Genomic DNA, 22,813 nt, shown 5'->3' with positions numbered 1-22,813 from the left:
GAAGTATAGTCTCTTTCCTTCTTGCAAATTCTTCATGGATCTATGCCAGTATCAAAATCTTTCTATTTACAGAGCAGACTCTGCTTTGAAATAAGATAAACAGGAGTGAAAATTTTGCATAGAATTAAGGTGGGCCACACTAGTTTTTGGAGTGGCTGGGTTTGAGTTGGAGCTCTGCTCCGGAGTCCAGCTTTCTGCTAACACATACCCTAGGAAACTGCAGGTGATAGATTCAGTAACTGTGTTCCTGGATTGCATTCCTAGCTCCTGGCTCTGGCTTGCTTCAGCACCTACTATGGTGGGCATTTGGATAGTGAATCAGAGGATGAAAGATCTCTGTCTCTTTGCCTTTAAAAAATAAATTTTGAAAAGCCATGTTTTATCACACACACAAAATATGCCATTAGGACAGGGCTAACTAAAAACACATTAGGTAGTGTGTTAGCAAAAGAATATAATGTACTGCTTGTAATTAAAAAGAAATCTCACACAGCCTCACACTGCAATGGAACCAGCTTATTCATCATCATCACCTTCATCTTTTTCCTCATAATGAATCTTCATTTCCCGCATTTTCCCTGTCTTCTTTCTCTGCCTCTTTCAGCCCTGAGGAGTCCCTTTCCGTTGCGCAAAGGCTTTCTTTGAACTCAGCATGTGGCAATCTCTTTTTCAGCATTGGCAGCCTTCTTTTCATCAGGCTGCTTCTCTGCAACACTGCGATTCTATAGCTCCCAGTTTGTTTGCAACATCACCAGTGGATGGGCCGAAACATTCTGATTTCTGGATGATACTCAAGCAGAACAAGGAAGAGGCCGAAGGAGGCCTCTTGGGTGCACTGAGATCCTTGAACTTTCTGTTTGCCCTTCAGGAAGGATACAGGCTTCAATTAGCTTTCATAGTGTCTTTGTCTTGTCTTCAAATGATCCCTTCTTTTTAGCAGACACAGACTTCCACCCTTCTGAGAACTTAGAAAATTCTGAGATGTTGCAAAAGCATCAGTGTGATTCTTATTGTGTTATTCCTGGCAAGTTTAGACAAAGAATGCATATGATGGCATTTTGCCTCTCAGCTTTTTAGGAGCGTCTTTGCCCACGGTTAGTTGTTTTTCCTCAGCAAGGCACAAAGCCCATTTGCTGGTTCACTCCCCAACTGGTCACAACAGACAGAGGTGCTCCGATCCAAAGCCAGGAGCCAGAGGCTTCTTCCTGGTCCCACATGGGTGCGGGGTCCCAAGGCTTTGGGTGACTCTCGGCTGCTTTCCCAGAACACAAGCAGGGAGCTGGATGGGAAGTGGAGCAGTTGGAATACAAACCCGTGCCCATACGGGATTGTGGTGGATTCAAGGTGAGGACTTTAGCCACTAGGCTATCCGTTACTCTAAACTTTCCTCCTGATTCTACTACTCTGGCCCCTTTCATGCAGTAACTGACATTTGCCTTCAGCTAGTGAGGGAATCCTGGTGGCAGATACTTGCTGCACTGCCCTCTTCTGCCCTCTGCTGACCAAAAGGTGAAGTTTTGTTTCACCTTCAGTTCCTTGTTTCATGTCTTGAGTGAGATGAGCACACCACATTTAAGGGAGTGCTGGAAGACTAACCAGAGTAAATTATAGCTTGATGAAATAGTTGAAACATTTGTAATAACTGTAAAAAATGATAGAAAAATGATAAAAATAATAAAAATAGTCAAAGGAACCCTGAAATAGTATTTGTATCGTTAACGTATATAGGACAAATAATCTGTTATTTTATGATTAGGGAATACTTTAATGCCACAGTGGAAAACCATGCTGTCAGCATTGCTAAGCCTTTCTCATCACTCATATAAATAAAAGAAGAACTCACAAAATTTAGGATAGACCAGCAGCAAAAAATTGAATGCCCAATTAAAAAGGAAGAAAAAATACCTTTTTAAAGTTAACAACTTCAGAGTTCAGAAAAAAACAAGAGCAAGTGACTATTATTCAAGAACACTGGAAAACAGAATGTTGGGTTTTTTTTTGCTTTATTTCATGCAAAATCAACATTATCATTGACTGAATAAGAAAATTAATAGAGAGCTTGAAGATGCATTTAAGGATCCAATTTGACTTAATAATTGGGATGCATCAGGTTTTTTTAAATTTTTTTATTATTTTTTCCCATTAATTACAATGCATTATGCGACACAATTTCATAGGTACTGGGATTCTCCCCTCTTCACCCCAAACCCTCTCTCCCTCCAGTGGATTCCTCCATCCTGATGCATAGCCACAGCTCAAGTTCCGCTGGGATTTCCTCATTGCAAGAATATACCATACATAGAGTCCAGGGATGCATATGTTTTAATGTCATAAAATTACATGTTTTCCTCAACTGGTAGGGCAGATTCATACTTTTTGGCCCATAAAGGGTAATTTAGTAAATGAAATAAAGGAAATATTATTCAAATTGAGAGGGTCAACACATAAACAAAATATGGAAGAAAATCACTTAGAGACAGATTCTGACTAAATTACATTTCCCAGGAAAGGGGGATATTAAAGTAGGAAAGAGATACGGAGGACAATGTTAAATGCAAAGGCTCTCTTCTTTTATATAGCAAGAGAATCAACATATACTAAAATGGATGTAACAAATTATAGAGTTTAAACATACTCTTTCAAATCATAATACTCACCAAAAACCAAAAATGATATGGTTTGGAAATGTTACAACTAAGTAGTTAGAGAAATACAACCCAGTGCCTCCTCTTTCAGTAGCTACTCCCTCCTATGGTTTAATGTGTCACCGGAAGATCGTGTACTAGAAACTCAACCCCCAGTGCAAGTGTTGGGAATTGCTGTGTATCAGAGCTGTGTTGGTCATGATGATTCTGTTTTCAAGGGCAGTTTAACGCCTGTATCTCAGGACTGAGTTCGTTATCCCTGGGATGAGGTTGCTATAATCCCACACGCAGACCTGTCTTGTCCTACCTTTCCACATTCTTTCATTCTATGAACTTAAGAAAGTTTTCACCATATGTCGCCCTACAATCTTGGACAACTCAGCTTCCAGAATAATGAGCCACAGTGAATGTCTGCTGTCTATAAACTACCTAGTGTGATGGTTTGTGTTTTAGCAGCACAGGACAGACTAAGGCATTATCTAAATTCAAAGAAGTGGGAGTATGAAATATGCTTAGAATTATGCCAATAATCACCAACAAAGCAAAAGATGTTGTAAGGTCTGAAACTGAATTAGAAGTTAAGAATCGGAGAGGGGAAATTAGAATTTACTGTTTGATACGTCTGACATGTGTATCTGTATTCCTTTTTATTCCATGAAAGTTTAAAAGCAAGCAAAAAAAAAAGCCAGCTTCCTTGGCACTTGGCTCTTTCTCCATATGCCTTGCCCATCACTTCACCTTGGCTACAGCAACTCTCATACTGATGGTGAGGCCCTACTGACTCCGTAAAATGTAAAGGAGGGCCACAAAAGGTAATTCTGCCTGAGATGTGGGTTTCCTGGAGCTTGTTTATGGTATTCTTGCTTTATGTTTTCCATGTCCAAATTTTTGGAATGCGAACTTTTGATTACTTTGATCCATGATATCTAGGATTGCCTTAATATTTTGCAAAATGTTGGGGTTATCTTCATTCTTGAGAATTTATCTTGACCCTGGTCAGTTCTGGCAAGCTGAGACAAACTTGACCTGCCTAGAAGGAAATGAAAGTCAATGATTAAAAGGTATGATGATAAGAATGAATAAACTCGGGCCCGGTGGCGTGGTCTAGCGGCTAAAGTCCTCGCCTTGAAAGCCCCGGGATCCCATATGGGCGCCGGTTCTAATCCCGGCAGCTCCACTTCCCATCCAGCTCCCTGCTTGTGGCCTGGGAAAGCAGTCGAGGACGGCCCAATGCATTGGGACACTGCACCCGCGTGGGAGACCCGGAAGAGGTTCCAGGTTCCCGGCTTCGGATCGGCGCGCATCGGCCCGTTGCAGCTCACTTGGGGAGTGGATCATCGGATGGAAGATCTTCCTCTCTGTCTCTCCTCCTCTGTGTATATCTGGCTGTAATAAAAATGAATAAATCTTTAAAAAAAAAAAAAAAAAAAAAAAAAAGAATGAATAAACTCTATCATTAAGTTAATATTACTGAGGGAGTAGGGTCATCATCAATCCTTCTTTCCTTGGGGTTTCGAACAAGACTGGAGACACACCTGGAGAGTGCTCCTTGGAGGAACTTCAGAGTGGAGCTTTTCTCCCTAGACTAGCCACAATCATGCACTGAAGTTCTGAGAGTATGAAACACTAGTATTAGTGCAACAGGATGGCCTTCCGTGGGCTCCATTCCAGTTATGCTCAGTTCCTAGCTGACTACAATCCACTCAGTGTTTTGCTGAGTATAGTGGTATCACATACTACACTGTTTGGCTGACAACAACCATGTCCAAAGAGATTACTATACTTGCACTTCCCACTAATCGCTTGGAGAACTTTGAAGGCTAAAGATGCTATGTCCATTCAAATGAAGGATAAAGCAGGATACAGCTGCAGTCATAATAATCCAGGTATCCAGGAGCCTCCTACCTTTCCACTTGTATTAAAAAACAGAATAAAGATACTTGCACTGAGTTCTATGGGCTTTTTCCTTCTTAAGGGAATGTAATTTGTGAAAAGTTGAAAAGGTAGTTGTTTCTATGGTTCTACAGTGGAATGATTTTATGCTATTGGCCCAGTCATTGCACTCAGAGTCTGGTGAGCTGCTTTCAACAATAAGATTAAACATAATTAGTGACAAGGCATAGGACATGGAGGGAATTCTCAGCTTAGGGTTCTACACGGAACCTTGTGTGACTTATGTTGCTAGAATCTTTTGTGGACTATCAGCAAAATGCCCACGAGGAGCTCTACAGGGACTTAGTGTAGAAGAAAGACCTTGACTTCAGAAAAGGGAGAAGACACCAGGCCTGGGTGCAAGCAGACTCCCCACTAGCAGAAACAGTCCACTAGGGATGGATTCCCATTGCTCATTGAGAACAGTACGCTATGACACTGCTTCCAAGCTTCTTGCATGATTTTCCCATATCTGACCAACCCTTGAACTAATACCTATATGTTTTTCCTAAGTCAGTGTAGAAATCTTTGATTTGTAGCAATCTGTTCAAATATCTGCTAAATGTATTTCTGAATGTAGATTAAATTGCATACATAATTGCCAGGAAATTTGTAACATGTATCACCTTACTATTTCAAATCCACTCACACAAGGTCAGTAGGACACACACTGCCATGTGCAGAGGGAAGAACAAACGGGTAAGCTCTGGGAGAAAAGTTCGACACTTCACTCTCCAGGTTTCTGCTCCAACCCTAATGTTATAAAAAGGTGCTGGAGGCTTCCTGCTGAATCTGCCATCACACTTGATTGCAATCATAAAAGGAAAACAATACTGTTACACAGCAAAATAGCATGTGCTCACAAACACTTAGTTTACAATGATGGGTTTTTTTAAAGATTTATTTTTATCGCAAAGTCAGATATACAGAGAGTAGGAGAGACAGAGAGAAAGATCTTCCGTCCGATGATTCACTCCCCAAGTGACCACAACAGCCGGTATGCACCCATCAGAAGTTAGGAGCCAGAAACTTTCTTTCAGGTCTCCCATGCAGGTGCAGGGTCCTAAGTCCTTGGGCCGTCCTCGACTGCTTTCCCAGGCCACAAGCAGGGAGCTGGATGGCAAATGGAGCTGCTGGGATTAGAACCGGCGCCCATATGGGATCCCGGGGCGGTCAAGGCGAGGACTTTAGCTGCTAGGCCACCATGCCGGCTCCTACAATAATGTTTTAAGTTAATACAACTTGATGCTCAAATCTTGTGATTATAGGCTCTCATTTCAACTTGGATGAGATTTGTTTGATGCAATAAATCTTGCAGGAAGTTTGGGTCTGCTGGAGCCACAGTACCCTCCTACGTCTACTAGTCTCTGAGATGCAGAGACACAGTGGAATAGAGGCTTTAGTATCCTTCCCTTGCATTAAATAGAGGTCTTAGAGGCCTTTCACAGATAAATTGCAAGGCAATGGAGATTTTGAGCTAATGTAAAACTTGTACAGCAAAATAATGCAAATAAATGGATGCAAACAGACTTTGTACAAAAAAATGAAAATATATTGTAGACTACAAAAATAGGTAACATCATTAAAACAGGGTCACTGATATTTTTCTCTTGACCCTTTCTAAAAGTCTTATTGCTAGATCTACAATGCTTTTGCCAGACTGTCAGCCCTAACAGAGATGAAGCCTCTTGTTCAACTAGATCTTTGGATAATTTTTTTAAAAGAAGCAACAGTGAAAACATAGGACTTTTATAGTTATAATTATACAAAATGGAAAAATCTCCAAAGATCTGATTTTGTAAAATACAAATAATAAGATGAAATACAATCATTTAAAATAAACTTGAAATACAGCTTCATACACTGTATTTATAAATTATTTATAAATTATTATATACAGGTCAAAAAAATAAATTCCTCAAAGACTTTGAATAACTGGGATTGCTTAATTTAATTTTTTTAAGAAAAAGATTTTTAACTTATTTTTTATTGGAAAGGCGGGTATACAGAGAGGAGAGACAGAGGAGATCTTCTGTCCGATGTTTCACTGCCCAAGTGACCGCAGTGGTCAGTGCTGCACCGATCCGAAGCCAGGAGCCTCCTCTGGTTCTCTCATGCGGGTGCAGGATCCCAAAGCCCAGGCCACAGGCAGGGAGCTGGATGGGAAGCAGGGCTTTCGGGATTAGAACTGGCGCCCATATGGGATCCTGGTGCGTTTAAGGCGAGGACCTGAACCGCTACACTATTGCACCCGGCCCACTTTTTTTGAGTGGTCAGATAATTATATTCCACAACTATTTACAAATTCATACTTGATTTATGTAAAATACGCAGCAATCAACAGTTTTAATATCTTAATATTTTAGTACACAGAAATCCCCATGTTAACATCCTTTTTCTTTTTAAAAAAAGCTGAATTTTAAAAAATTAATCTTAATTTGAACATGCAGCATTAGCGACATCTGGTGGAAAATACGTAAGTTACCATGTAGTATCTTAGAGCTGCTCTTTTGTGTGCAGTAAATTTAAGAAAAATTTACACACTAACCAAAAAATATCTGATAACAATTTCATTGTGTTTATAACTTTCGAGTCTATATTCTAAAATATGCAGGATATTGAATATAAGAAACTTCAGATTATTCTGGTAATCAAAACATTTATTCACCAAGCTAATGTTTATATAGTTTAAAAAAAAAAAAGTTTTACAAACAAGCATTGATCCTTTGTGCTGTCCCGAGTTTGTCACTAAATTCCAAAGAATCTCCCAAATTTCCCCGGATGTTGCCTCAAAGAACTTGCCAGCTGTGTTTCAGAGAATACTTAATTAAAATGGGGAGAAGCATCCAACCAGATGCTGTGGACAGAGACTACAATGAAGAATGAGCCTTAAGTTTCACAAAATCAAATGTTCTCAGGGAGGGAGGCTTTTCAATATTTGTAACCAGAGTGAAGTTGGGTCTATAATCGGGCTGGTGAACTACCAACCCTCAGGTCAAATCCAGTTCACTGGTATTTGTTAGTAAAAGTTGTTTATAACCATGATTTTCTATTACCAGTGGCCACTCTCAAGCTATGAAGACTTCTTTCAGTAGGTACAAGGCACAACATACTTGCAAAAGCAACTCTTAGTTTTACAAATAAGTGTCCAACTCCTGGTTGTTAGATGACTTTCATCAGACTTTCACATGCCTCTCCCTGCATGTCAGTTGGCAGAGTACAGTCACTCTCTCTGCAGTCTGTATGCCTGGACACTATCAACAGCAGCCCAGAAACGTATATATAAAACAAATATATCTACACTGAACACAAACTTTCTCCCTTCTCATTATCTCTGAATGATACAGTATTATGGCTTTTCATCTAGAATTTATACTGCATTAGAGACTACAAGTAACCCAGAGACGACGGAAAGTAAATACGAGCAGGTTAAATGATAAACATCATACCATTTTTAAAAAGGTTTATTTTTTGATGGAAAGTTGGATATACAGAGAGGAGAGACAGGGAGGAAGATTCTCCACCTGCTGGTTCAGCCCCCAAGCGGCTGCAACGGCTGGAGCTGAGTCAATCCAAAGCCAGGAGCCAGACGCCTCTTCAGGGTCTCCCACGCAGGTGCAGGGTACCAAGGCACTGGACCCTCCTTGACTGCCTTCCCAGGCCACTAGCAGGAAGCTGGATGGGGACTAGGGCCCATATGGGATCCCAGCGTGTGCAAAGCACCTGTATGGGAGTCTTGAAACCAATTTTTCGAGGATAGGAGGGACAACTAAAATCTCTGAAATCCCACAGAAGTTTAGCTGTCATTAAGAATTTTTGTGATCATTGGAGAGCTGGAAAAATGGCTGTGCCAAAGTTTTAAAGTGAAGCCTTAAGATTCTAGCTAGGGGCTCACACAGGCGGGTGTTGTTCCTCTGCTTAAGCATTCCCAGGGAGGCCGAATTCTCTGAGCACACTCGGACAGTAACCTTGAAAACCTGGAATGGTGCAGTCCCTTCTGGACTCTCACACATGATTGGCACAACTGGAATAAGGATTCACTCCTCTACCTGTGGTAAGCAAAACTGAGTCAGAGGGCAGGCTGGGCCCAGAGGCCCACCACACTTGGTCAGCCTTTCCTGAGCCGCTCTGGCAGTTCAGCAGCAGATCTTGCTGTTTTCAGAGAACTGATGCAGAGCTGGTACTTTAAAACCACATCAACTTCTAGATGTGCATTTCCTAGTCTTAGAACCACAATAAATGACAAAAATATCCATATTAGGATTAACTTAGTAAATGAAGGCAAAAATGACTAATTTTTCAGTGTTACCAGTAATGTGTGACAATGTTTGTACTGGCAATGTGTGGGAAGACTTATTCTTATGACCATTATTCAGAAAAGGGATATTCCATTTTTTGAAGCAACTGCTACTGTATTTTCAAACATACTTTATTTAAATAGGACCAGGCTCCTTATCTCCATATTTTTACTAAGCTTGTATTTCTGCTTTCCTTCTCTAATGCAATTCCAAACTCTAGAGACTTTAGTCCAAAACCAGTAAGTGCTGACTATACATTTTATCTGATGTTTTTTGGACACACAGACTTCCAAGTCTATCTAATTAAACCAGTAAGTGCTGACTATACATTTCATCTGATGTTTTTTGGACACACAGACTTCCAAGTCTATCTAATTAAACATCATTTCCATTTATGCATAGCTACTTCTCTTCTTCAGGAAAAAAAAATCAGTTCTGAATGACGCTTTCTGGCCTCCTGAACCTCAAATTAAAGAGGCTTCAACCTAAAATGGAGTTCCATAACAGCACTATGCCCATCAACACATACTGGCATCTTCTTACTATGCCCATCAACACATACTGGCATCTCGTGGTCCAGCACTAAGAATGGAGACACTGTCTTTTAGTGTTAACAGAACCATTTACAAATTGATCAGAGAGGTTCTCATCCAGGTGGAACACAAGACACAAACCACCTTATTAAATGAATTTCATGATCTTTTCTCACATATCTTCCCATCTTGTAAGATGTCACAATTCAGATGCCAGGACTTTCAGCCACCCAGTATTTTTATTTCTGAATGGACAGACTAGGTTACATCCTTTAGAATAAGGATTAGATAAGGCATTTAGAAATTTGCCTTAATTTTTGAAAAAATAGTTGCCAAGAAGATAGAGTACCTATAATGACAGAATCAATGAGGGCAAAGGAATAAACATGGTTTCAAGACCCAAATAAAAACTATGCCTTCGATCAGCCAGAACGAGGCCCTATAAGACATGATTTGCTGTATTAGCACTGAATTCATTCCAACAGCCATTAAGTTGTAGTAACATTATACCAGTATCAAACTGTTTCAACACAAAATGAAAACATACAAATTTAACTTTATTTCATCTGTGTCATGTAAGACTTGATTTTATAAAACATAAAAACATTTTAAGAGTTTTGCATCACAGGAAATGAAACAGTAGAGATGCTCATTGCTTCATGGGTTCAACTTACATAAATTAAAATAATTAGAAATCTTTTTTGATACAGAACTATACAATGACATAAACGATAAGAGGATCCAATAAAGCAACATTTTCATTGCTTTGGAATTATTAGTTACTTTCAGGATCTAAACAAAGAATCTGAACATTCAGACTTCTTTTTCTGTATTTTATATTAATGTGTATTTTCCTATCTAGATTCTGAGTCAAGCTACTTGACCCAAATGTCTGATTTATGTAGGTATTTAGCTTTGTAACACAGATTTTCCTATCTGCAATTACTACTTTGAACAGACATTACAATGCTGATGAAATCTGCTGTTTCCTTTTTCATGATGTGCAATTAATATTAACCTTATGGTAAGACAGACACCCCCAAGTGGGACAGTTTTGCACAGCTCAGTAAAGTATAAAGCTGCTTTTGTTCATCTAAAACTTAACCAATGAAATCAAACTTATTAATTACAGTTGACTTCATTTCAAGAAAAACCACATCTGGGAATTACATTAGTTTCCTCAACTCATCATCAGTCATTGACAGGAATTTTGTAGGCCACCATGCTGTTTACTTTGTGGATAGTTGTAGTAAATGATCGGAGACGGACTTCTTCCGAGTTGGTAATAAATTGTGGTCCAGACTCTTCCCATTTTTCAGGAACAACCAAATCTTTGTCAGTATAAATCAGTAGATCAAATGAACCTAAATTGGAGATAAAAATCACTTAAGGATTTTAATTTAACATCTTGGTTCTATTCCAGTGCCCAGAATAATGTATCTATAAAATACAGGTAAATATTTGAGAAATAGACTAGACTACAAGGAAAGATATAATTGCAGCTAGTCTTATATAAAATAACACACAGAAAATAAAAACAATTGTGGAATTGTATCAACTGTGCATGAGTAGGTTGTTATGGAATACAACTTTTTTGTTTTCAACACTTTCAAATTTTCCAGAAAGCAACTACATTCCTTGTGTATCCTAAGGCTTCTCTTTCCATTTACACTACATGCCTCACAACTTGGAAAACGTTGACTATAGGGCTGATTTTTAAAGCAGTCCATTTAAGTCAATGATAATTTATAGTAATACTTACATGAAACTTCCAGTAGCGGCAGAAATGTCACCGTAGCTGTAATCTGTCTGATCACTGAACGGATTTCATCCTGGATAACTTTCTGAGACTTTTCTCTGGGAGCACTATCAGAGAACCAAATCAACTCATTTTAGTTTTTTTTCATTTAAAAAGATATTTTCAAAGTGGAAATAACTTAATTCCTACTTACCTATCTTCTTTTGCAGTCTTGTCACATTCGATATCAAACTGCCATCTTTCCAGGACCTCACCACTTTCAATATTTGAGATGACGACCACCAGTTTCTGAACTGAGCATTTGTACAACCATTCTGTAACAGAGTGTAATTTTTGTAGTCGATTGCATTGCAAAGCCAATTTTCTCCTCAGGTCTCCCTTTTATTTCTCTGCAAAAAACTGTTACTTTACATCTTCTCTCAGTAAACAGGATACTATAGATATATGAAGTCATTGGTGTGGTTTCCAAGGAGACAACCCCTACTCCCCTGTGCCCACCCACCAAAAAAAAACAGGGTTATCAGTAAGGCTCACTTTCCCAGCACATTTATCCTAGTGGTTCCAGGTCAAATGGCTGAGGGCGAGTGATTTGGCCCTGACCCTCAACTTTGTTCCAATTCAGAGAGGTGGGCTGTTATAATTCATATGTTCTCCATTTGCATCTGAGTAGGAACGTCTCATCTTGGTATTCTGACAAAAATAACCTACCGGGATAAAAAATCCTCAATCAAGGGCAATTTTAGCCATGGAGTATATCTGGTAATATGTTCAGATATTTCTGACTGATGCAGAGGATTTGTTCCATATGATAGGTCCAAGCTGAGTGACAGCACTGTTAAATGTCCTATAATACGCATGTCTCAAAAACAACAAGAAAAACAACAACCCCCCACCAAACTTAGCCCCAAATGCAGTTAACACCAGAGTTGGAAAATCTTGTAGCAGAGAGGAGTAGTAGGAGAGGACACCCAATTTTCCTCTGCTCATCAATCTGGACAATGAACCTGTACAAGTACTGAAAAGATTCCATTGTGTAGGTATGAGTGGCAGGGAGATATGAGATTACCTACAGGATAACACAATTTGAAAGAGAAAACATGTTAAACAAAGTTCAGATGGCCATTAACAGGCCATCTTAAAAACAAAGTTAATAAAAATACCATGAAAATTATAAACATTGAAGCTACAACTGAAATAAAACAAAAAATTCTGGGAGAAAAAGAGATTTTTGCATTTAAAAACCCTCACTCACCAAAGAAAAATATGCCTACTGTAGCAATTTCTGGTAGCATGGAAGACCAAATGAAAAGAACCATCCCACAACAGAGAAATTAGAAATGAGAATCTCAGAGAAAGTAACAGGAGTACAGGAAGTAAGTTTAAGAAAACAGGGAAACAAAACAAACAAAAACAAGAAGACAAAGAATAAATTTGGACCCATCAGGTAATACAGCAATTTCTTGAGCTAAAAAAAAAGTATTCAGAAAGAAAAGGCTTGGGACTATTTCTAACAAAACAAATGAAAATAGCTGAAAAATAAGAAAACTCTACCGGTTATTCTATTCGGTAATCTTTCTTTTTTTGAAGTTTGGTTCCCCAATAGCATTCGCTTTTATTTCCTTTGATATTAATCTAACAAACTTAGATTCCAGTTACAGAAAGCATACCATATAAGAACATATACTGTACATTTTCTTAAACACATGATAAACACCCTCATAACCATGTATAATTCTACACTGCTTCACTGGCTGCATTCCCTGCCAATGCCATTTCAAAGGGAATTGATGTGAACTGTTAAGGACACTTCAGGTCTCCAAAACTAAAAACCCCTCCCACGTAAAATGCAGTAGAGGATGGATGGGATTTCGTTCCGTTTTCACACTATCTGCTTCCTGCCAGTTGAGAATCCGTATACTGGAGAAGGTAGTTTTTAATGAGCGCTTTGATACAGGAAGCTGAGAAATGACCACTTGACATGTTGGAAAAGGCAGACTCTGGACTGTCTGCCGCACTGAAATGGTTTCCGGTGCCTAAATACCTTTCAGTTGTTCCACCACATTATTCAGGTATTTTAGGAGCTCGGGGTCCGTAGTTACAAGCAAGGTCAGTCCGTATTTCTGCACTCGCGTGAAGGTTTCAGATGGATAAATGCCACGCTGATATAAAATGCTGTTGATGCCAAATGCTGAAAGCAAAAGCAATGAATAAGTCATTATCCCGTTATACCAGCGGGAAAGTGCGTTTAGATGGGAGTATAGTTTCATTACTGTTACAAAACTAAAAATGATACCCACACCCTGCATGTCTTGTGGAAAACAAAGTGATTAAAGTGCCATCCAAAATTCTTAAGTTCAGGCCTGCCCTGTGGTGCAGTATGTAAAACTCGCTGCTGGCAACGCATCTCATTTCAGAGACGGGGTTCAGGTACCACAGGAAGGCAGTGTTAGAACCAGTGCTGGAGCCCTTGCCGCAGGCTGGGAAGTCAGGTGAGATTCCGGGCTTCCGGCTTCAGCCTGGCCCACACCAAGCTGTTGCTGCTGCTACTTGGGGAGTCAACTTGCACATGGAGCACCTCTCTATGCAGCTCTGCCTTTCACATAAATAAATATTAAAAAGAAAAAAAAATCTGTAAGATGCAATTTCCAATCAAAAGAGATACCTGGAATAAAAGAAAAATGACAAACTGTCTTAACCTACCACTAGCAAGCTTTACGGTTCCCTAATACAAGGCCAAATTCAGATTACCGGCTTGGAAGAAGCCAAAATGACTCTTTGGCCCTATGCAGCAGGCAAGCCTCCGCGTCATTTTCCTTCATTCCTCCTTCCAAGACTTCGGAGGTTCTATGAGAAGGGATAGCTTCCACACCTGGCCTAGAGACTGCAGTCTAGGCAGACACCCCCCCCCCACACACACACACACGGGTTTACTATACGCATAAACACACTGGGGCTCGCCAGGCACACCCCCACACAGACACACACCGGGGTTTACCACACGCGCGTGCACACACACACACACACACACACACACTCTCCCCCCCCCGGGGTCCACCTCGCTCGTTCCGTGTCCCAAGCCTCTGGGAAGCGGGGGCTAGAGCAGGCGGCGGGGGGGGGAGACACGCCAGCACACTCCAGCAGCGTTCCGCTCCACTAGCGCCTACACCCCGAGGCAGGCCTCGGCAACACCCAGGCCTCCCCACCTCACACCGCGCGCAAGGCGACCCTGGCGGCCGCCCGCCTTTGGCTCGTCCCCGGGCCCGCGGGAAGGCCTGCTGCGACACAGGCTTCTAGGGCGCACGGCGCCACCAGGCCTCTGCCCGCCCACCGCTCCGCCGGGCGCCAACACCACTTACAGAAGAACTCGGCCACGATCTCCGCGCTCCCGCGCAGGGTGATGCCCTGCTCCCGGGCCGCCTGTCTCGCCATGGCCCCACGGGTGCAGGCGCGCGCTCCGGCTCCGCCGACCAAGACGCCAGCGACCCCCACGGCACTTCCCGCCACCCGTTTCAAATGTAACGACGCAGCGCGCCGCCACGCCCTTGCGTAACGCCGCGGTCCCTAGGCCCCGCCCCACGCCAGGAGGTCCCGCCCCCACGCCACGAGGACCGTCCCTACGCCGCGAGCCCCGCCCCCACGGGCACCTCTCCGCCCCCGCCGGCGCGGCCGCTTTGCGCAGGCGCAGTTGGGGACCACGGTCGCAGGGCTCCCGTCAGTGAGCGATTGTGGGGTGTTGTCAGGTGTCGTAGGTTCACTGGGTACTCCTTTGGTCGAGGAAAGAAGGTGGCAGGTCTCAGGTTTCATGGTAAGTTTCCTAGGCCTGCGGCTTGAGCGACCCAGTTTATAGCCCCAATCCCTAAGTTTCGAAAGTAACCGTCAGACTGTGGTGAGCCGCCTGGCAGCTGCACCTGAAGTGACCGCAGTGGCTGCTTGGGGGGATTCTTAAAGGAAATGTATATGGGCTGCCAAGAAAGTTAAAGAGGGCCTGGTTTGTATGTGGGAACGCGGCTTTTCCAGAGAAACCGAGTTATAAACAGACAAGCTGCATCCGCATTTCCTCCCCCTGTCCACATCTGCCCACCTCCCTGTCCCGAGCAAGGAGTCTGGGACCTGGTCCAGGCTGCTTTCGTTCTGTCCATCATGTCCATTTCTGACCAGGAATAAGGTGACCTCACAAGAAGAGGCCCAGTGCCACTTAAGACTTACTCAGCAAGTATCCACTGGCAAATTCCAAGACTTTTTTGTTTGTTTGTTATGTCTCATACAATTTATTGGAGTAAAAATTATTTCCCAATTTTTCTAGAAGATTTGAACTGACTTCCTTTTAAATGTCACTTTTAATGTAAGGCATTTTATCTTTTTTTTTTTTAATTTCATTTTATGACACAGTTTCATAGGCTCTGGGATTCCCCCCAAGCCCTCCCCCCATATTGAATTCCTCCACCTTGTTAAAGTAATATAGTTCATAACCAGTCATGATTCCTTCATTGTGGGCATGCACCTTTTTATATTAGGATGAGAAGTTATTAAGGAGATAGCGCATGAGTAATTTGATGTGAATTGTAGAAGTATTCTTTTTTTTAAGATTTATTTATTTTATTACAAAGTCAGATATGCAGAGAGGAGGAGAGACAGAGAGGAAGATCTTCCGTCCCATGATTCACTCCCCAGGTGACTGCAACGGCCGGTGCGCTCCGATCCGAAGCCGGGAACCTGGAGCCTCTTCCGGGTCTCCCACGTGGGTGCAGGATCCCAAAGCTTTGGGCCATCCTTGACTGCTTTCCCAGGCCATGAGCAGGGAGCTGGATGGGAAGTGGTGCTGCTGGGATTAGAACTGGTGCCTATGTGGGATCCCAGGGCGTTCAAGGCAAGGACTTTAGCTGCTAGGCCACGCCACTGGGCCCTGTAGAAGGTTTCTTAATGCACCTGGGAAGATAATTAGTAAAATGAGGGTCTGAAAAACGTTTGTATCTACCAGACCTATGCACGCAGTTATTTAATCGCGTGAGAAAGACTTGAGTGTATTAGTTTTCTGTCACTTGGTTACGGGGTACCGAGTGAGTGGCTGAGAAACAACAGCCATTTGGAACTCAGTTCTAGGTACTGAGCATGGCCTAGGTGGATGTCACACAAGGATGAGATTGAAAGTCTACAGGTCAGATCTCATCTGGTGCTTGGGGGTCCCCTGCCGAACTCTTGTTGTGGGTTGGCAGAACTGATTTCGTTGTGGGTGTCGCTTTGAGGTCCCCTGTGGGGCTTGTGTCTTGTCAGCTCTTGGATAGAGGCCGATTTTGGGGCCTTGCCAGGTCTTCTCAAGCTTCTTGTCTATGCTTTTAGGCAGACAGTCCCTTGCAAGAGCTGCCCGGACTAGGGCAGATCATCTCGCTTTAGATGAGCCTGATCCTGGAAGTGTTACCCTCCCAATATGTTTAGGTTCTGCTGGAACTCAAGGGGGAGATTGTGTTAGGTGAGCCCTTTAGTGTTGTGCAAGTTGGGCATCCATCTTAGCATAATACTGTTTGTCAGATTTTTGATCCATCTGCAGTTTAAAGCATGAACATAGTAGGTAATATATCAGGTGACAGACTGACATAACTTAGTAAAATCTTTTCTTGATAGCCTTGATTGTGAGCTGTGTGTGCTGGTGTAGAGATGCTGTATTAGATGCTAGGAACAGTGATATTTGACACAGTGACCCTGAGGAGAGAGAAACTTCGATGCTCTTCATCTCTTCCACCTTTGCCAGTGTAAAAATTGCTTCCCTTTGTAAGGAACTTCATTGTTAACACTCAGCATTTGAGGAAAACATTTCTTGGGTCTTGTGGTAATATAGTTTGTAAGTTATCAAAAAATGCAAATAGTTCTTAGGATTACTTGGAGATCCTAGATTTAAAAAAACAAATTTTAAATGATGTTTACATAGTTGATCAGGGTGGGAAGGATCTAGGGTTAGGGAGAAATGAGTGTGATCATTGTTTCCAAACTTTCTATTTCTTCTTCCCATTTCTGGGAGGAGGAAGGTGAAAAGGGATAGGCTATACCCAGCCTCCCAAGCATCCCAGTACCTGAGGATGGGGAAAGGCCACCCAGTATCAACCCAGGGACACCATGTGGCACTTGTTCCCAGGGTTCTGAATTTTAAAAGGCTAGCAAAATGTGTGTAGTTTTTGTGTATAAAGAATTTGTCAAATAGCTGTACTCCTCTTTGGGAAGAGATAAGAAATAATGCTTAGAAGGAATGATCTATGCCTTTTAAGGAATTTCTGATTGTTTTTATTTAAATACTTACCCTTAAAAAAAGTAAAGGATTACTGACACAGTGGTGTAACAGGTTAGGGTTATGACCGCAGCAACCCAAGTGAGCGCCAGTTTGAATCCAAAATGCTCCACTTTCGATCCAGCCGTCTGCTTGTGGACTGGAATTAACATTAGAAGATGATACAGTGCTTGTACCCCTGGCACTCATGTGGGAGACCTAGAAGAAGGTCCTGGCTTCTGGCTTCAGCCTTGCCCAGTCCTGGCTGTTGTGGCCATTTGGGAGTGAGCAGCAGATGGAAGCCCCATCTCTCTCTCTCTCTCTCTCTCTCTCTCTCTCTAGACCTGGATGTAAATATTTTAAAAGAAAAACAAAGGAGAGGCTAACACAGGATGGAAGCAATGAAAGGTGCTATCCTTCAGGAGGAGAAGGGACCCAGGGCCTACTAGCTCAACAGGCTAATCCTCAGCGTGCCAGCACTGGCATCTAGGATGGGTGCTGGCTGGTGTCCCAGCCACTCCACTTTTCATCCAGCTCCCTGCTTATGGCTTGGAGGGCAGAAGAGTATGGCTCAAGTCCTTGGGCCCCTTGAACTCACATTGGAAACCTGGAGGAAGCTCCTTGCTCCCGGCTTCAGATCAGCTGAGAGAGAGAGAGAGAGAGAGAGAGAGAGAGAGAGAGAAATCTTCCATCTATTAGTTTACCTCCAGACACAAATGCTGGAGCGTGTCCACGCTGAAGCCAGGAGGCAGGAGCTTCCTGGTCTCCCACATAGGTGGCACGGACCCAAGCACTATGGCCTCCTTCACTGCTTTTCACTGCCAGGCCATGAGCAGGAAGGTGGATAAGAAGTTGAACATTCAGCGTATGAACTGGAGCCCATCTGGAATGGTAGCAGCTTTCCCCACTGCACCACAATTGCAGCCTCAGAGATGTTTGAGGCAGACATTTGTTTAAGCTGTTTTTTTTTTTTCTACTGCTTAATTTCACTAAATGATGCTATCAAGGTGATAAAGCTTAGGTATTGTGTTTGTGATTACAACCTGTGTTTCAGGTTGACATACATTTTGGTTTTGTGGTCATAGGCTATTATTCCTGGTGACCTCTATTTCTTTCTTTCTTTCTTTTTTTTTTTTTTTTTGAAAGTTGTAAGATTCATCCTGGCACTTACTGATTTCTGTACAAATATTCATCGCCTGAATGGTAACTTGAATATTTACCTACTAAGATTTCATGGATAAAAACCTAAACTGTTTTCTAGTTGGAAAGCATTGAATGGGTAAGTGAGGCCACCTTTTGGGAGTTTTAAGTATCCACCAGAGCTATTTGAAGAAGAGGCACTGCTGTGGGACTGCTGAGTTGAGGTATCATTGGCTATCTGTATCAGAGACAAGAATTGACAAAAGACAGAATTCTGGGTTGAGACATAGATAAAGGTCAGTGGAAGAGTCTGACTGAGTTGCATGCAGGCTGAGAGCACACACCTGGAGAGGGAGTGTGGACAGGCCCAAGAGTGAGCAGCAGTCAAGGCTTCCAGACCTTTCCTTTGTGTGATCTGGTGACACTGAGGCCAGTGTCTGAGGTTGAGCTGAATTTGGGCCAGGGTTTGAGTACTACACACTTCCTTGTCTTTTTGTTTTGTTTCTAAATCTTACAGGATGCATGATGGCAGTAGGAGTGTCAGCCATGGTAGTTTTATTATGATGAGCGTATGATTAGCTAACTATCAGTACACGTATACAGTTGGCAGCCAGGATGAAAAGTTCAGTGCTTTTCCTCTGCATGAAAAAGTGAGGGTGCCAGCAATTCCCAGTCTCTCAGGAACCCAGGATGGTTGTCAGTGCATTGTGCACAGGCTACTCTTGCATAGCCATCTTCAAACCTGAGTGTGGGGAAGAATTACTTGGGTACTTTCCAAATTCCTGCCTCTTGTTTTACCTTCTCCAGGGCTGATTTAATTTAATTTGAGAATCATTAAGTCAGTCCTTAGCACTTCACATATAATAGTCTAAAATATGTGTGTGTATATATACACACATTTATATGCTGCAAATGTAAAACAGCAAATTTTAAAGACTTAAGGTGAAAAATGAATGTAAACCACTACATTAATATGCTGCTAATTGATTGAACATTTACCTTTTTGCCTGTACTAAATAAATGAAATCTATTATTAAATGATCTCCCTTTATTTTTGTTTGTTGGTTTGTTTAGCATTTTAAAATGTGGTTACCAGGACATTTAACATGACCTGTTTGATTCATGTTCCTTTTCTCTTAGATAGTACTGGTGGGCAAGGCAGAATTTTGGGAAAGACAGGTTTTTAAACAGCCACCGAAATGCTTTGAACACTCTTTAGTATGCAGGTCCAGGAAGTGGAGAGTTTGGACAAAGTGAGTCACAAATTGAAAGAAGGAATATATCCCATAAAGACATTTTGAAGCAATAATTGAATCTGTGACTAATATGGAATAAGAATGAAATGATAATACAGATAAGGCGGGGCCGGGAAGTCTGCATTACCGAGTGGTACTGGTTTCCACTGCGGTAGGAAACATTTGCAGGCTTAGTTTGCTTGAGTTCTTATTATCACAGTAGAAGTCAGGGTTCTAGAAGCTTTACTTGTACTTCTTTCCCATCAAGTTTGGTCCTTTGGTGACACTGGCCCTATTTTATAAGAAGCACACTTAGATTTACAGAATGATTCTTAACATTTGTTGTTGTTGTGTTGTTAGTTAGTTTGCTTTCCTTCACAAGAAATCAGTGAAATACTTTTAATGTATATTATTTAGAGGAAAACGTTAGGCAGGGAAAACATAGCTAACTTTTTTTACTGAAGAAAATCTGAAGTGCAAGATTAGTAAAGCCCATGTTAATAAAAGGGTGACCCAGGAAGGCTTATATTTCACTTGAGTGATAAAATTTTCAAAGTTAGACTGAAATGGAATTTTGGAATGAAGTCAATCACTTAAATAACATTGTAGCCTTGAAAATTGACGCCTCAAGTGGCATTAAATTAATTTTTAATTAAGATTTAATGTAAAAAGTTTCTGACTCAGTCTCCCTTTAAATTATGGGACTTGAAGGCATGCTGAAAAATACTGTGATTTTCATGTTCAAAACATTAACTGACTTTAGGCCAAAGAGTTTGACACAATAATCTATACATATATTTTGTCCTGAAAGTGACAGTTAAAAGCTGTTCAAATTTACAAAAAATTCCACCTGCCAGAGGATGGCGCTGTTTACCTGCTCTATACCTAGAAGACCTGCTGCCATGCACAAATGAGCACTTCAGTGTATTGTGAAATGTCAGGAAAGGCATGTAGTAGCTTCCAAGATAGTCATGCATATGGACCACTTCAGAATGCAGTGTTGAATCATGATATATTTCACACTGGTGTCCTTTTAAACTTTTATTATGTGTGAACATGAATATACTGAGAACATATCTAAAGTTCATGCAACATATAACTAAGAACTACAGTTTTCTAAGAGTTTCATTCTTAAAATAATTGGGCTATATATTCAGATCTTTCTAAAATATTTGCTAATACAATTTCACAATACATTGGCGGGAAAAAAGCGTTGACAATATGAAAAATCACTTGCAATTTATTTATTTTTTCCTATTATTTTTTCTCAACTGGAATGGCTTTATTATAGTTTGCCTTGTGTTTATTGCTCATTTAAACAATGCAGCGGTCAAGTCATATTTATCAGGTCCTGGATCAGTCATCAGCCGTGCACATTAATTCCATTATTTATGCTAGAGTCTTACACTTGTAAATTGAAACTGACAGTGTTTTTAGTTGTTGTATAAGGTACATAATCCTTTTTTACTTCAACCAACCACAAAACCAGCTTATTGAATTCCAGAGTTTTTATTTTGAATTTGGGGATTAAGTGAATTTAAAAATAAACAGCTTTGTCCTAATACAGTTGTAAATACATAGCTAACTTTGTGTAGTGAAATAGATGGCTTCACTTTAGTCTTTCAGGTGATGCAGCACAGATATTTATTATCTTGTGTTATAATTAAAAAACTCGAAATTAAGTTTATTTAATTAGTATGCTCCCAGTATTCCTGTAGGCTCTAGTATGAGAACAACAGAGTCTAGCATTTGGATTGTTTAAATGCATTCCCAGGATTTTGAAGCTATTTAAGATTTGGTTATGAATTTATATAAATTAATTTATATAAATTAAAATATACTAATAAGATTAGATTACTTTTGCATTTGGAATTTTATATTGATTCATGAATGTTGAACTACTCTTATTTTGAGAGTATTAAGACTCTTACATGATCTGAGAAAGTCTCCGCTGAAGTCATAGATATGTATATGTGACTTTCAGGAACAACCAGAAATACTACTAGAACTCACAAGTTCCATATTTAAAGAACTTGTGGAGGTGTACGTTCTTACTCTTGGAATGACTAATTATCTTAGGCAAGATCAGGAGTGAGAATCAGGGCAGATTTTAAGCCCCTGTGCCCTTGACAAATTTGCCCAGTCTCCTGGGAAGCTGGAGCTGAAGGGGAGTGTATTGGAAGGACTCTGGAAATATGAACCTTTCTTTTTTTTCTCTCAAAGATCATATCAAAACTAGTGTATTACATTAGTGATGAGTACACGTATATGAAAATACATTATTTGTCTCAATTTGTTGTTCATGTATAAATAATATCTAACACTGGAAAACACTTGTAAGCAGTCATTCCGTATGATCTGCCGCTATGAGAGAAAGCACAATATTTGTCTGTTTGAGACTGGCTTCCTTCACTAAGCATGTAGCTTCTGGTTGATGGACACCAGGGTTGATTCTGTATTTTAATTATTGTGAATTGTACTGCAGTAAACAAAGGGGTACAGGTAGCTCTTGCGTATGTTGATTTTATTTCTTTTGAAATTCCCAGGGTAAATTCCTGAGTAAATTCCCAGGAGTGGGATGACTTTGTTGGATTAAGTAAGAAATTTAAGTCAAAGTTGTTACGCTCTTTGCTGTACCCCCAAACAATTTCTTTATGCATGTTTGATTACATAAAATTATGTAAGGATTCTTCCTTCATGTGGAAAATGGAGGTAACAATAGTGCTTGTCAGGAAATATTTTTGTATTCCACATGATAATTCTAGCAAAGTCTTGGTACAATGTTTTTTCTTAAATATTTTATAATCATAAAAAGATTTATCTTTATTGGAAAGGCAGATTTACAGAGAGAAGGAGAGACAGATAAAGAAATTCCATCTGCTGGTTTACTCCCCAAATGGCCACTGTGGCTAAAGCTGAGACAATCTGAAGTCAGGAGCCAGGATTTTCCTCCTGGTCTCCCACATGGGTGCAGGGTCCCAAGGCTTTGTGCTAACTTCTACTGTTTCCAAGACC

The 22,813-nt window shown here is 41.0% G+C and overlaps 1 protein-coding gene and 1 long non-coding RNA gene across 5 annotated transcripts in view; one reads left to right on the top strand and one right to left on the bottom strand.

Annotated features, from left to right (window-relative positions):
- Nucleotides 1-3,340: 3,340 nt before the first annotated feature.
- Nucleotides 3,341-14,725, bottom strand: MAD2L1 (mitotic arrest deficient 2 like 1). Of its 4 annotated transcripts, none has more exons than XM_058666687.1 (6): nucleotides 14,524-14,725; nucleotides 13,209-13,355; nucleotides 11,361-11,481; nucleotides 11,171-11,274; nucleotides 10,642-10,772; nucleotides 3,341-3,675 (listed from the first exon to the last, which is right to left on the bottom strand). In XM_058666687.1, exons 1-6 carry the CDS (start codon nucleotides 14,594-14,596, stop codon nucleotides 3,613-3,615), a joined length of 639 nt encoding a protein of 212 aa, XP_058522670.1. In that variant the 5' UTR covers nucleotides 14,597-14,725; the 3' UTR covers nucleotides 3,341-3,612. The 4 variants fall into 4 exon arrangements, with proteins under 4 accessions (XP_058522670.1, XP_058522672.1, XP_058522669.1 ...); XM_058666689.1 differs by having other exon boundaries at nucleotides 3,655-3,675; nucleotides 10,579-10,772; XM_058666686.1 differs by lacking the exon at nucleotides 3,341-3,675 and adding an exon at nucleotides 4,191-4,271.
- A 128-nt stretch (nucleotides 14,726-14,853) lies between these two features.
- The window catches only part of LOC131480759 (uncharacterized), a 150,535-nt gene continuing 142,575 nt past the window's right edge, over nucleotides 14,854-22,813 (top strand). The window contains exon 1 of the long non-coding RNA XR_009245788.1: nucleotides 14,854-14,972. This is a non-coding gene — a long non-coding RNA (uncharacterized LOC131480759). The remainder of the gene's footprint in view (nucleotides 14,973-22,813) is intronic.

This window comes from Ochotona princeps, chromosome 7 (genome assembly GCF_030435755.1).
Source record: "Ochotona princeps isolate mOchPri1 chromosome 7, mOchPri1.hap1, whole genome shotgun sequence".
In the NCBI taxonomy this organism is placed as follows: Eukaryota; Metazoa; Chordata; class Mammalia; order Lagomorpha; family Ochotonidae; genus Ochotona; species Ochotona princeps.
This window is presented reverse-complemented; position numbering and strand designations above follow the sequence as displayed.